The 12,745-nt window shown below is 51.6% G+C and overlaps 1 protein-coding gene across 1 annotated transcript in view; it reads right to left on the bottom strand.

The window, feature by feature from the left end:
- The window catches only part of EXOC3L2 (exocyst complex component 3-like 2), a 17,802-nt gene extending 6,116 nt beyond the window's left edge, over nt 1-11,686 (bottom strand). The window contains exons 1-8 of the mRNA XM_008586607.1: nt 11,481-11,686; nt 10,439-10,540; nt 10,231-10,331; nt 9,962-10,072; nt 7,886-8,021; nt 5,476-5,598; nt 4,862-5,017; nt 3,874-3,995 (exon numbers count right to left, since the gene is read on the bottom strand). Coding sequence (XP_008584829.1) covers nt 3,874-3,995; nt 4,862-5,017; nt 5,476-5,598; nt 7,886-8,021; nt 9,962-10,072; nt 10,231-10,331; nt 10,439-10,540; nt 11,481-11,570 — 941 coding nt within the window. The 5' untranslated portion in view covers nt 11,571-11,686. The remainder of the gene's footprint in view (nt 1-3,873; nt 3,996-4,861; nt 5,018-5,475; nt 5,599-7,885; nt 8,022-9,961; nt 10,073-10,230; nt 10,332-10,438; nt 10,541-11,480) is intronic.
- Nucleotides 11,687-12,745: the final 1,059 nt, after the last annotated feature.

Raw genomic sequence — 12,745 nt, forward strand, 5'->3', positions numbered from 1 at the left:
GGGACCGGCAACGGGATCGCAACCCTCGGCATCGCGCCCGCACCTCGCTCAGCCAGTGAGTGGGAACCGGTCTGTATGTGAGATCCGAACCCTCGGCGGGAGCGCCACTGCACTCCCAAGCGGCCGGCCCTAGAATCTTCCCTTTTACCCCAAGTTTCAGCTCCTGATTAAAATTAACCTTCAATCTGCACCCCCAACTTAGCTCAGACATCCCCTAAATTTCCATCTAAGTACCATCATGCTTACTTAAGTACTGGACTCTACAGAAAACCCTTCTTTTTTTTGGTGGTAGTGGCTGGCCAGTTTGGGGATCCAAACCTGTGACCTTGGTATTACAAGGCTGTGCTCTAATCAACTAAGCTCACTGGCCAGCCCCCAATTTCATTTTTTGGCAGCAGGTCGGTATGGGGCAAAACACCCTTAACTTTATCTTCACTTTGTCCCAAACAACCCCACATTCATCACTCAGGTCTAACCCTGAAGTGTTCGCCCACATTCCCGTCCTGACCCTCACCTCTCCCCAAGGCCAGGTCTGGAAGCTTCCCCACCACTGTGGTTCCACAGCTTTCATCTAAATCTCAACTCAAGGGCTGGCCCATGGCTCACTCGGGAGAGTGTGGTGCTGATAACACCAAGGCCATGGGTTCGGATCCCATATAGGGATGGCCGGTTGGCTCACTGGCTGAGCGTGGTGCTGACAACACCAAGCCAAGGGTTAAGATCCCCTTACCGGTCATCTTTTAAAAAAATAAAAAATAAATAAAAATATGGGCCGGCCCGTGGCTCACTCGGGAGAGTGTGGTGCTGATAACACCAAGGCCACGGGTTCGGATCCCATATAGGGATGGCCGGTTAGCTCACTGGGTGAGCGTGGTGCTGACAACACCAAGTCAAGGGTTAAGATCCCCTTACCGGTCATCTTTATCAAAAAAATAAAAATAAAAATAAATAAATAAAATAAAAATAAAAATAAATAAATCTCAACTCAAGACCTGTCAACCTAGATCCCATTCTGGAACTTTCATCCCCAAATTTGGCCTTGGAACACTTACTTTACCCCCAACCCATTCCCAGAATCATGCTTCAACAAAATTCTACTACAAGACTAAAATATACCTTGGGGACCCTCACAACAACCAGAAATTTCATGCTCAAAACCAGCTCTGTTCTGCAACCCTTGCCCTTAGATCCAACACACTGGAAACTTCCTCTTCACCCCCACCTCCGCTCCAGATCTCCAATCCAAAAGACAACTCCAGAACCACCACCATATTTCAACTCAAGATCCTGAACCCAACATTCATTTCCAGAACTTTGACTTCAAACAGAACTATGGAGTCTTCACTATCACTTTCAATCCAGCTCAGTGTCCCCATCTTCCAATATCCCAGGTTTGGAATCTCCACAGCTCCAAGACATGGCTCAAGAACCTTCTAGTTCAACCGAGCTTCACAACATGGTCCCCAAACCTAACTTTAGAACTGCTGCTCCCAACCAAGCTCGAGAATTCTCAAACTTAGCCTCAGATTCAAATTCAGATTCAAGTTCTGACCCATGATCAGATTCGAGTTCAGGAGCTCCACCTGAGCAGAACTGCGGGTACCCCTTGGGATTCCTCATCCTCAACCCTGGAACCTAAACCCGCTCGTGCCTCACTTGGCTCGGGTGAACACTTCAGGGCTAGATTGGAGTGATGATTGTGGGGCTGTCTAGGACAAAAGCAAAGATGAAGTTAAGGGTTTTCTGTAGAGCCCAGAGCTCAAGTAGGCATGAGGGTACCTGGATGGAAATTTAGGAGACATTTGAGCTCAGTTGGGGGTGAAGACTGAATGTTAATTTTAATCACTCCTTGTTTCTGTGGGGTTTTGTCTGAGCATAGAATGTCTGCATGCACCACCACCAGCACTCACAGAGGGCAGTGTGGTCTGGAGGTCTGGCGCACCGGCTGTAGAGCCAGTCTGCTGTCTGGGGTTCACGTCCCAGCTTTGCCACTTGCTAGTTGTGATGTTTGGGATAAGCTACTTAATTTCTGCATGCCTCGGATGAGTTACTTGCATGTATTTTTCTTTCCTTTTTTAAAGATGACCAGTAAGGGGATTTTAACCCTTGGCTTGGTGTTGTCAGCACCACGCTCTCCCAAGTGAGCCACGGGCCAGCCTTGCATGTACTTTCTTTTTTTGTTTTTTAAAAAGATGACCGGGAAGGGGATCTTAACCCTTGACTTGGTGTTGTCAGCCCCACGCTCTCCCAAGTGGGCCACGGGCCAGCCTTGCATGTACTTTCTTTTTTTGTTTTTTAAAAAGATGACCGGGAAGGGGATCTTAACCCTTGACTTGGTGTTGTCAGCCCCACGCTCTCCCAAGTGGGCCACGGGCCAGCCTTGCATGTACTTTCTTTTTTTGTTTTTTAAAAAGATGACCGGGAAGGGGATCTTAACCCTTGACTTGGTGTTGTCAGCCCCACGCTCTCCCAAGTGGGCCACGGGCCAGCCTTGCATGTACTTTCTTTTTTTGTTTTTTAAAAAGATGACCGGGAAGGGGATCTTAACCCTTGACTTGGTGTTGTCAGCCCCACGCTCTCCCAAGTGGGCCACGGGCCAGCCTTGCATGTACTTTCTTTTTTTGTTTTTTAAAAAGATGACCGGGAAGGGGATCTTAACCCTTGACTTGGTGTTGTCAGCCCCACGCTCTCCCAAGTGGGCCACGGGCCAGCCTTGCATGTACTTTCTTTTTTTGTTTTTTAAAAAGATGACCGGGAAGGGGATCTTAACCCTTGACTTGGTGTTGTCAGCCCCACGCTCTCCCAAGTGGGCCACGGGCCAGCCTTGCATGTACTTTCTTTTTTTGTTTTTTAAAAAGATGACCGGGAAGGGGATCTTAACCCTTGACTTGGTGTTGTCAGCCCCACGCTCTCCCAAGTGGGCCACGGGCCAGCCTTGCATGTACTTTCTTTTTTTGTTTTTTAAAAAGATGACCGGGAAGGGGATCTTAACCCTTGACTTGGTGTTGTCAGCCCCACGCTCTCCCAAGTGGGCCACGGGCCAGCCTTGCATGTACTTTCTTTTTTTGTTTTTTAAAAAGATGACCGGGAAGGGGATCTTAACCCTTGACTTGGTGTTGTCAGCACCACGCTCACCCAGTGAGCGAACCGGCCATCCCTATGTGGGATCCGAACCCGGGGCCTTGGTGTTATCAGCACCGCACTCTCCCGAGTGAGCCACCGGGCCGGCCCCCCTGCATGTACTTTCTAAAATAACTTTAATTATACCTCTTGCTTATAGAATAGGCACGTAAGGTGCTTATTTAAACCTGACATAAGGACTCGATAAGCAAGAACTGGTGTTGTTATCGCCATGACCAATGATGAGATGATGATGATGATTATATGAATTCCCTCAATAATTCTATGAAGAAAGAACTATTATCCCCGTGGAACAGAAGAGGAAACTGAGGCTCACAGGAGGTCACACACAAAGGAAGCGGTCCACCAGGATCTGAATGGCGCCTGCCCTTGCCGCCGTCCTAGTGCGTGTGCGCCCGCGTGCCCGTGAGTGTCCCCGTGTCCCCCGCGGCTCCCCTGCCGGGCCGGCCCTTCCTGCCGCCAGGCGGCCCCGCGCCCCCCTGCCCTGGGCTTCCTGTGACCGCCTGTTTGTTTGCGAGCCCTGGTGGCGGTAGCGGCAGCGGCGGCGGCAGAAGGAGGGAAATCTTATTAATAATGCCCTGGCTCCAGCAGGAAACGGCCGTCAGACACGCTCGCCGCCTCCCTCCCTCGCCCAGCGGGCAGGAAAGGCAGGGACTGAGGCCAAGACCCGCCGAGAGACCGCGGCCAAGCGGCGGCTTGCTCAGGATCGGGCGGCCGGCGGGGGCCTCTCACCTGATGTCCGGGTAGTCCCGCACCAGCACCCCCACCTCCACCTGGATGCTGGGCGTGTCTTCCAGCTGCAGGACTTCGGCCAAATGGGGCACCACGGCGTCCAGCCACGAGGCCTGGGACTCCTGCAAGGGTGGGCCTGGGGCTCACACTCTGGCCCCAGTGTTCCCTCCAAACCCACCCTCCTTTCCCAAGCCTTGGCCTCGCCTGCTGTTGCCCCTCCTGGCCTCGGTTTTCCCATCTGTAAAACGGGGCAGAGGATAGACTGTGGAAGGAAGTTATCTGGAACTTTTGGAAATTTGAAGAAACGTCAATAATAAAATCTACTCCCAGTTTTGCAGATAATTTGGGACTCAGGGATACCCCTCAAAGCCCATTCCAAGTTTGCAAGATGTCACCATTGGGAGGAAACTGGATAAAGTGTACAAGGGAGCTCTCTGAATTCTTTCTTGCATGTGAATCTACAATTATCTCAAAAAAAAAAAAAAAAAATCAAGGACTGTGGGCTGGAAACTCCTGGAATAGCGAAGTGAGGTCCTTCCAGCCCTTCTAAGTACAAGTGGGTGCAAATAAGATCTAGTGATTTTAAATTCTCGGATTTGGAATTGTTAGCATCCCGAGTTTCGGCCGCATTTAGCTTCTGCATGCGCTCACAGGATGGCTAATGTTTATGGAGGGTTAGCTCTGTGCCGGGTGCTTCACAGGAACGAACTGATCTGATCCGCGCAACAGTGGATGGGGATCACGGTCTCTCTAACTGGCCAGCTGAGGATGCGCCCGGAGCCCGGCGCTGGCAGTGAGAGCCCATTTGCACGATTTCTACACGCAAAGGGCATGGGTCAGAATGCTATGGGCTGTTATCGGTTGGGTGAGGGTCTTATCCTAAGCCCTGCCCCGCCCCGGGCTTTGAGTCCTGGGATTCGCAGAAGCCACGGTCGCCCTGGTTTCCGAGAACCCCCCTTCCGCCCGCCGCGCTCGCCGCCGCACTGACCAGCCGCCTGAACAGCCTCTGCAGCTGCGCCGCGTCCTCCCGGAGCCTCCCGGCCACGCGGCTGCGGGTCCGCGCCGAGCGGCAGCGCAGGCGCCCGCGGAGCAGGGGCCGCACGTACTCGACCAGGGCCCGCCGGTGCAGCTCAGCCACCAGTGCCTGGGGCGCGGGGGAACGAAACCGGAGCGTGGGAGCCCCCCGCCCCCATCCACTCGCGCCCACTCTGGGCGCCCAACGGGAACCCCTCCCGCGCCCGCAAGGCGCCCAGCCCCAGCCCCCACTCCCGGCTGCCTTTCCGACTCCCCAACGGTACTCCCTGTCCTACCGGATGATGCTCTCTCGGGCCGCTAATCAGCCTGCGGACACCCCCTACAGACCCCCATCCCAGCCTCTCCCCATTCCCCAAGCTCCACCTCCAGAGGCCCCAACTCAGTCTGCACCCCGGCCTACAGCCCAGTACCCGCGGCACCTCCTGCAGACCCTGGGCAGGGCGCCCCCTCTCCCACCCTGAGCGAGCCGCTCCCCGCCTAGAAGGGGACTCTCCAGCCGGAGCGTTCTTGCTCTCCCCTCCTCCCCACTTTTGCACACCTCTCCCCTCACCCCTCACACAGGCCCACCTGGTAGGGCTCATCTTGCATCCTGCGCAGTGCCAGGGCCTGAGCGCCCAGCGTGCCCACAATGCCATCCAGGGCCTCTGGACTGCTCAGCCACTTCCGGCGCATCAGCTTGTTGAAGTGCGGCTGGGTGAGGCAGAATGGAAGGGAGGGAAAGGGCCATCGCTCTCCTCCCTTCCACCCTGTCTTCACTTAGGAATATCTTCCCTGCTGACCAAGGCTGTGGGGTGCTGGGGACAGAGACGGCCCCAGCCCTGCCCTCCTGGGGCTCACAGTCCAGAGGGAGAGAGAGACCGGTCCCCAGATAGCAAGGACCCAGAGGTAACAGGGCTGGGATGGGGAAGCCCAGGGGCTTAGGAAGCCCAGAGGGGATGCCTGACTCAGCACAGAGAGTCAAGGATGGCTTCCTGGAGGAGGGGACAGCAGAGCTGCGGTCCTGATGATAATCACTGTTAGCCAGGTGAGGGGTGGAGGGGGAGGTGGCTCAATCAGAGAGAAGAGCCAGTGTAAAGAAGGTTCAGATTTCAGATGGGCATGCTGGTCAGAGGACCAGAAAGAGGGTCCGTAGGGCTGTCAAGACCATCTGCATAATTCTCAGGGCCCAGTGCAAAATTAAAATGGGGGACTCTGGCTCAAAAGCTATTTAAAACTTTAAGACAGCAGAGCATTAAACCAAGCTTGGCCTTTTTTTTTTTTTTTTAAAGATGACCGGTAAGGGGATCTTAACCCTTGACTTGGTGTTGTCAGCACCACGCTCAGCCAGTGAGCGAACCGGCCATCCCTATGTGGGATCCGAACCCGGGGCCTTGGTGTTATCAGCACCGCACTCTCCCGAGTGAGCCACGGGCCGGCCCCAAGCTTGGCTTTTTGAAGTGGGGCAGGGAGCTGTGCGATTCAGAAGCCCATACTGGTGGTGGCTTATTCCAGGTATGTGAGAGGAGTGGAGAGATGAGGCTGGTCAGGTGGGCCACTCTCTGAGCCCTTTCTGTGGGCCTGTCCTTGGTGGATTGCCGGGCACCCATGAGAAAATGATGGGGGCACAGCAGAGAATGAAACAAACAAAACTCCATGCACAACATAATCATAAACTAGCCTGAGGACTCTGAACACTAATTCCTATATCAGACGATGTTAAGGAATTGTTGTTCATTTGTTAGGTATGAAAATGACATTGTTGCTTATATTTGTTTAATAAAGATTCCTTATCTCTTGGAGATACAGGTTGAAATATTGATGGATGAAATGATAGGATGTCTGGGATCTTTAAAAGAAATCATTGGAGAGGGAGGTGCAGGGAGAGAGGAAACAATATTGGCCAGGAGTTGATACTTGCTGGAGCTGGGCGATGTGGCCACACGGGTCATTCTGTCATTCTGCCTACTTTGGGGTATGTGTGTTTGAAATTTTTCAAAATAAAAAGTTATTTTACAAACATTCCAACCAATCCTTGCCTTTGAGGAGCTAACATTTCAGCGGGAGGATGCAGATTTAAAAAAAAAAAAGCAAAGGATATAGCATGGCAGGTGGCAGTAAGTACTTTGGAGACAAATATAGCAAGGAGTCAGGAGGGGGGTCTCAGGGGCTTTTTTTTTTTTTCTTTTTTGGTGGCTGGCTGGTAGGGGGCTTCTATTTTAAATGGCGTGATCATGGAAGGTCTCACTGGGAAGGTGACATTTGAATCAAGACTTCAGAGAGGTGAGAGAGGGAGCTATATGGCTATCAGAGGGAGAGCATTCCAGACAGAGGGAACAGCAAGTGCAAAGGCCCTGTTGTGTGAAGGGACAGCAGTGGGGATGGTTTGGCTGGAGTGGAGTAAGTAAGGGAAAATGTGGGAGGAGACGAGGTCTCAGAGGGAAGGCACAGATTGTGCAAGTCACTGGGGGCCAAAGTGAGGATTTTGGCTTTTGCTCTGAATGAGCTAGGAGTCATGGGATGGTTTTGAGCAGAAAAAGGACACGATCTGCTGTAAAACCTGGGTTAGGATGTCCTACAACCAGGGACTCACACACCTCTGTCTCACTGCCTGGTATTCTGGCCATCCTCCGCACGTACTCTCACCCATCTGGAATCTAGCCCCCTCAGAATGTACACAGAGGCCCAGAGATGGGTGAATGGCTCCAGTGTCTAGGACAGCCTTGGCAGGGATTTGTGGGGGGCTTCAGTGGGAAGGGGCTCCACCCAGATCCCAAGCCCCCCTCCTACTGCTTGCTCTCTGTCCTTCCCTGGGCCACATCCTCCCACTTCTTCCTTCCTGTACCCCCCTCCCCCCCCAAACATCCCAAGCATAGCCTAACCCCTCCACCCCCACCTGCTTCCCGAACACTGAGTCATGGGCTGAAGAGAACTTGGGGATTGAGGGGGGTGCTTCCCTGTCCTGGCATGGGCCCCACACCCAGCCCCCTGCCTCACTCACCTGCAACTCCTGGAACAGCAGGTCAGCCAGAACACGGTGGCAGAGCCGGGTCACACGGTCCAGAGCACTGGCCGAAGCTTCCCGGGCCGGCTCACTTTCAGGGGGCCCCACCCGGGCCAGGCGCTCAGCCAGAGCCCTGTGGGGATCAGTGGAACCAAAAGTCAAGGAGCCAATAAATTTCAGCCCACCTGCCCGGACCTGCCTCCCCTTAGGTGGGCTCTGTTTTGTGGAGTGCAGGGATGACAGGTCAGATGGGGAGCTTGGGAAAGTCAAGGGCTCTGGGGAAGGTCTCGGGGCAGAGAAATGTCGGGGAATTCATGGGAGGTTGATGGTGTCTGGGGTTTGGGGTGTCAGGGAGGATGTGAAATGTCAGGGTTCGGGGGATGTCTGGGAGCTGGGGGATGTCTGGGGGCATCTAGGGTATGTTGTGGGAGGGAAGGGTCTTTCTGGGTCTCAGTTTCCCTTGGTGCTTTCTGGGTGAGAATGGAGAGGCTTCTGTTCTCAAAGTCTGTGGTTCTGAATGTCTACAGTTCTAAAATTCTTCCCTTCTCACTTTCCATCACTGTAGCCCTCTATGCGCCTTTATTGTAGATGGAGAGTGACCTGATCTGTGCACTTTCTGCCCAAATCACAAATGCTGGACCCTCATCCCAGCAGACCCCCTTCTAGCAATGTACCTCCTCAAAGTCCCCTTGCTTATGAGAGATGACATATGTTCAGGGTTCTTCCCTGGAAAAGTGGGAGCAACTCTCCATCCACTAAGGACAGATTAAATAAACAACGGTACAGCCAAGCAGTGGAATATGGTTGGGATATGAAAAAGGAATGTGGCAACTCTTCATGACCTAACAGAAAGATTCCCAAGCTGATAGGGGGAGAGGGGCAGAAGTGTGCACAGTATTCTACCATTTGTGTTTTCAAAAGGGCCGGCCTGTGGCTCACTCGGGAGAGTGCGGTGCTGATAACACCAAGGCCACGGGTTCGGATCCCATATAGGGATGGTCGGTTCGCTCACTTGGGAGAGCGTGGTGCTGACAACACCAAGTCAAGGGGTTAGGATCCCCTTATCGGTTATCTTTAAAAAAAAAAAAAAAAAAAAAGAATGAGGAAGAGGAGGAAAGAAATATTATCTATGCACATAGTTAAATATTTATTTGTATTTGTACAAAATATGTATACAAGGGTACTTCAAAAAGTTCATGGATTGGAATCCACTAGAGGGCAAAAAAAAAAGTTCACTGAAAGATTCATATTATCTTTCAATTATATTTTTCCACAAACTTTCTGAAGAACCCTCATATGTGTACAGATGCATATACACACTTATTTACACCTATTTACTGGTGTGAAAAGATATAGAAGACACTAGTAATACTGGTTGCCCAAAGGTGGGGGGAAGATACCATGGGAAGGAGACTTTTCACTTTTGTATCTTTTGAATTTTTGAACCACATGAATGCACTACCTATTTTTTTTTTTTTTTTTAAAGATGACCGGTAAGGGGATCTTAGCCCTTGACTTGGTGTTGTCAGCACCACGCTCACCCAAGTGAGATGACCGGCCAGCTCTAAATGCATTACCTATTTTTAAAATGCAATTAAAAATAAGTTTAGGGCCGGCCCGGTGGCTCACTCGGGAGAGTGCGGTGCTGATAACACCAAGGCCACGGGTTCGGATCCTATATAGGGATGGCCGGTTTGCTCACTGGCTGAGCGTGGTGCTGACAACACCAAGCCAAGGGTTGAGATCCCCTTACCGGTCATTTTAAAAAAAAAAAAAAAAAAAGTTTAAAAAATGAGAAAGATTAAAAAGGCAGAAAGGAATGTGTAATTCTGTCTCTGAGTGTGGCTTCTAGGTTTCTATAATAATTCTAACACTTCAATATTCTGATTATTCTATAATTCTAATACTCTGTGATGCTGCAGTCGTTTCTAGGACTCCCAGATTTTGTGCATCTAAGGTCCCATGCACTTACCCTCTGGACCAGCTCTGCAATTCCCATCCAGGATCCAGGCACCTGAGTTCAGCTGTCACCTGAGACTGGCCCTCCCCTACACATATTCTGGGTGCTCTCACCTGAGGGGGGGCCCACAGTTGACCAAGGAGATGGTCCTGCTGATGTAGGTGTCAGGTAGCAGCTCCCGGACTCCTGGGTTCTCGTGGAATCGCTCCACGCGCTGCTGGAAGCTGGTGGGAGGAGGAGGGAAGGGCTCAGGACAGATGGGGTAACAGCCTCTCACTGGGCCCTCCACCTACCAAAGCCTACATCCCTGCCCATCCTTACTTGATTTCACCTCTCCTCTCTCTGTTGGATCCCAGGTCCTGATCCCCCCACCATGCTCTACCTCTGCAGGAATTCTGCCAGCCCTCCCAGGCAGCAGTGGGCCATCCGCTCCCCGAATTCTTGGCTGATGCGGGGCGCTCTCTCTGTGTGCTCTTCCAGCAGCTGCATGGTGGTCCAGGGAGGTGAGAAAAGATGAGGAGAGGACGAGGTCCCACTTCCCCCCACCCCCACATTGTCCAGCTGATCCCTCCCTCTTCCCCACCCCTCACCTCGCACACATCCTGTGCCAGGCTGCTGGGCCGGTCTTCCAAGCTCCCCCAGTGTTCCTCATCCTCCTGCAGCACTCGAAGAAGGTCTGCCCGAGTCTGAGCCTGAAGTGGGGAAGTGGGAGACAGGCAGAAGTTGGGGGCGGCTTTCTCTCTCTCTTTCTCCCACCATAATCCCCTCGCCCTTAGCCCCAAGCAGTTCTGGAATTCTAAGCAGGCCCAAGTGATGCTGGGGAGACAGGCTGAACCAGAAAACCGTCCCCAGCCCCTTCCATCATTCCTAAATCTAGGGTTCAGAGCTTTATATTAAGAAACCGGTTTTCAGCTTCCTCCTTCTAATAGCCAAGGGGTTGAAGGGTCTATATTTCATTGCTTGATGGTTGTAAGACTCTGCTTTCAGGTTCTGCCAATTAGCTCAAGATTCTCAGATTCTGTGATTCAAGAATTCTGAAGATCTGGGATTTGAAGGTTTACATATCTCTGATTCTCTGGTTGAATATGTTGTCTTCAATTCAAAGAGTCTGAGGACCTAGACATGTTCAATTGTATGATTCTAGGCCCTCTAGTTGCAAGGATTCTGACTTCTGTGGATGGCAGCAGGACTGGCATTCGGATTGTTTGTGGCTGGGGCCATTCTGCTCCAGGGTGACCATGCCCAGCCAGTTTTTAACCATATTTACTATCAGCACTGTTATATGAAAAGATGCTTTAATGCCGTACTTCTGTGAGTCTTTGGGTCCATGAGCTGAGGTTCTGTGCCTTTCTCTTGCTCTAAGATTTGAAGTGTCTGGATGTATTGACACTTTGCCAAGTGTCTCTATGCCCCGGGGCTGGGTGCTTGGAATACAACATTGAACACAGACAAAAATGATCAGTATGGGCTTACATGTATATGACTTTTGGACAGAACTCAGAAGTTCACAAAGGGAAAAGGGAGATGGGAATAGTGAAAGGGGAAGGGGAGAGCCCTCCTATCCCACTATGACCCACTTCTCTCTATAAAATGTCTCCCACTTCTAAATTGCCAATGCCAAGTCCCAGGTACCTTAACATCTGTGACACATTCATCCTCCAAACCCTGTAGGGTGCCAGGGGACAGAAGTGGCCCCAGCTCCCCGCTCTCCAGGGCGACCATGTCCACCAGCCCTAGGACCTCTCTGGAGAAAGGAAAGGAAGAGAGAGGGAGGTCCGTAAGAGGTGGAGCTGGGCAATTGGACCCATCCCTATGTCTTCACACCCACTGCGTTTGTGACCCTGGGCCACTTCCTTCCTCTCTCTGGGCCAGCTTTGCTCATCTCTCAGAGGAAATCTTTGGAGTTTCTGCTTCCCTGGCTCCAGCTCTCTGAGTCAGCTCTCTGATGGATAGTGTCCGGGCAAGATTTGTAGAGGTCAAGTCCAGGCTTGATGATCTGACACGCAAGGCCTCACCCATGATCGGCTTCACCAGACAGAAACTCCCTTCCACCTCTGCTCCTAGAACCTGCCACCTCACCTGGCCTTGGAGGCCTCCCTGTCCAGCCCTCACTCCCCTTCTACTCCCTTGCATGCCCCAGGCTGTGCAATATCATCACTGCCCACCCCCACTCCCTACCACCCCTCCGCACACCAGACTTTGGTTTATGGCATCCTCTCGATCAGAAATGCCATCTCCCTGCAAATTGGACTTAACCCATGTCCTATGGCTCCAGGAAGCTTTCCAGACTTCCTATCCTGCCTCCATATCTCACAGGTGGCAAGAGAGTGTCATTGACATGTACTCGTATTCCCAAGTGGGATCTCTGTGGTTGATGCTGGCAACTGTTGTCTTCCCATTCTTTTGGTGACAGCGTCCTGATTTTGTTGAAGAAACCACCCACCCCCTCTACTGTCCAACTTGTGGTTTGGGTGTGGCTAACTCCCTTTTTCCTGGAGTGGATAGTGATCCAGTCATAGCTAATCACCATATTCTGTTCCCTGCCCCCACCCTGCCATAAGAATGGGTATGTTTTAGGATTCAAAAGCTCAACAGTTATAAGATTCTAGGACTGGGAGGGTCAATGGTGCTGAGGTTCTGGATACTACAGTTATAGAATTACGGGACCGACAGCGCTAAAGTCCTAAAACTGGAAAGGTAACAGTGTCAACGATCTAGGATCCAAAGAGGGGATGAGGTTAAGGTTTGGGACTCAAAGCCTCATTGGTTTTAAGGTTCTAGGTTTGAAAGAGTCATAAATTCTAAAGTTTTAAGATTGGAAGAGTCAACAGTACTAATGCTCTAGTATCTAAAGAGAGAGAAATGTAAGGATTCTAGAATTTTTTTTTTTTTTTTTT

Source organism: Galeopterus variegatus, unplaced genomic scaffold (genome assembly GCF_000696425.1).
Source record: "Galeopterus variegatus unplaced genomic scaffold, G_variegatus-3.0.2 Scaffold4041, whole genome shotgun sequence".
In the NCBI taxonomy this organism is placed as follows: domain Eukaryota; kingdom Metazoa; phylum Chordata; class Mammalia; order Dermoptera; family Cynocephalidae; genus Galeopterus; species Galeopterus variegatus.